The following is a 1,797-nucleotide window of genomic DNA, read 5'->3' as shown; positions in this document are numbered from 1 at the left end:
TACAGGCGGGGCCCCTGCATCTGGGGCTATGGGCTTTCTCCAAGTCTCTATAATAACACTATTCACAGCTTCCACCTCATCACATCCACTGACGCTTCTCCTCAGACTTTTCAGAATAATCCACTGGTTTATAACAACACAAAGCAGACTGGATGGCAGATCAATACATCTCCACAGTCCTGAAGCTCATTCTGCAGCCACACTATCATAAACTATCTGGATGCTGCCCTCAGGGAGAACCTGGGGAGTGACAGATTTATGTGTGTGTTAGTGGATTGGATTCAATTCTGGCATTATACAGATGATCAGAGATGGGTGCTGAGGGAGAGGAGAGGGGGAGGAGGGGGTTATTATGGCTGGTGATCATCGTTCATGCCCTGCAGCATTTAAACCGAACTAGTTTGTGGAAAGCCTGTTTGAAGTCCTCGTTGGACATGGTGTAAATGATGGGGTTGATTAAAGAGTTGAGGTAACCCAGCCAGGTGAAGATGTCGAATAACTCCGGGTGGAAGCAGGACTCGCAGACAGGCACTAGAAGAGTGTAAATGAAAAACGGCAGCCAGCAGATGATGTAGGCTCCCAGGATTATTCCCAAAGTTTTGGTCGCCTTCCTCTCGCGCGCGGCGGAGATGCGCTTCTTCTCCAGCAGCGCGTCGGACACAGTGACTTTGACTTGGCTCACGTTCGCGGACGAGGTAGTGTCACAGGAGGAGGTGTCGTTCGTCCCGTAGTTCAGGGAGGTGGTGGACGCCACCGAGCCGGGGGAGTTGGTGATCAGGTGCGCGGAGGTGAGTCTCTTCCCCGGCTTGTTGTGCGACTGCTTCAGGATGCGCTTCCGTGCCTCCACGTAGATCCTCCCGTAGAGCGCGATGAGCAGCAGCGTGGGGATGTAGAACGCGCCGAAGGTGGAGTAGATGGTGTAGAAAATGTGGTCGGTGTTCACGTTGCAGCTCGTCACCTCCTCTGCCTTCACCTGGCGCCAGAAGAAAGGCGGCAGGGAGATGGAGATGGCGATCACCCAGGCGGTGGCGATCATGCCCGCTGCGCGCGCAGGCGTGCGCTTTTTGGAGTACTCCACCGCGTCGGTGATGGCCCAATAGCGGTCCAGCGCAATTACGCACAGGTGGAGGATGGAGGCGGTGCAGCACGTTATATCCGAGGACAGCCAGATGTCGCACACCACCTGCCCGAGCGTCCACGTCTGGCTGACCGTGTAGAGCGCGCTGATGGGCATCACCAGGATGGACACGAGGAGGTCCGTGACGGCCAGGGAGGCGATCAGGAAGTTGGCCGGGGTGTGGAGCTTTCTGGACTGGTAGATGGTGGCGATGACGAACGCGTTGGAGAGCGTCGTGGCGAAAGTTATGAGGGCTAAGGTCACCGCGAGACCCGCCTGGAACGCCAGGTTACTGTCTTTCTCCTCCGCTTTCGACGTGAAATTGGCATGGGTGTAGTTGGTGGAGATGTTCAACAGCTCTCCGTAGATGACAGGCGTCGGTTTGAGCTGACTGGCATTCTCCATCCCTCCACCTTTCCCCCGTCAAACCCCCCTGTCATTGAGCTCAAAGGAAAGCCTGGAGATCACCCTGAAATCACTCAGATATTCATCCACCGCTCGTCTCTTGTACAGCCAAAATAAAAGCGGCTCCATCTCCATCAGCACCATCCAACACTCAGACGACAGGTGTAGCCTCACGGACGCATTTCTGCCTCCTCCTCTTCATCTTATTCACTCCACCCGCAGCACTTTATCATGTTTCATCCACTCAGGTGTCCAAGAAATAAAAAACAGAGTGA

At 54.7% G+C, this 1,797-nt stretch overlaps 1 protein-coding gene across 1 annotated transcript; it reads right to left on the bottom strand.

Annotated features, from left to right (window-relative positions):
• Positions 1–370: 370 nt before the first annotated feature.
• LOC141018360 (5-hydroxytryptamine receptor 1B-like) lies at positions 371–1,522 on the bottom strand. Its single transcript, XM_073493319.1, has one exon. It carries the CDS (start codon positions 1,520–1,522, stop codon positions 371–373), a length of 1,152 nt encoding a protein of 383 aa, XP_073349420.1.
• Positions 1,523–1,797: the final 275 nt, after the last annotated feature.

Source organism: Pagrus major, chromosome 22 (genome assembly GCF_040436345.1).
Source record: "Pagrus major chromosome 22, Pma_NU_1.0".
NCBI lineage: Eukaryota > Metazoa > Chordata > Actinopteri > Spariformes > Sparidae > Pagrus > Pagrus major.
The sequence above is the reverse complement of the archived record's forward strand: the minus strand, read 5'-3'. Positions and strand labels throughout refer to the sequence as shown.

Excerpts from the sequence above, each read along its gene's own strand:
- LOC141018360 (XM_073493319.1), bottom strand. The coding sequence starts at position 1,522 with ATGGAGAATGCCAGTCAGCTCAAACCGACGCCTGTCATCTACGGAGAG.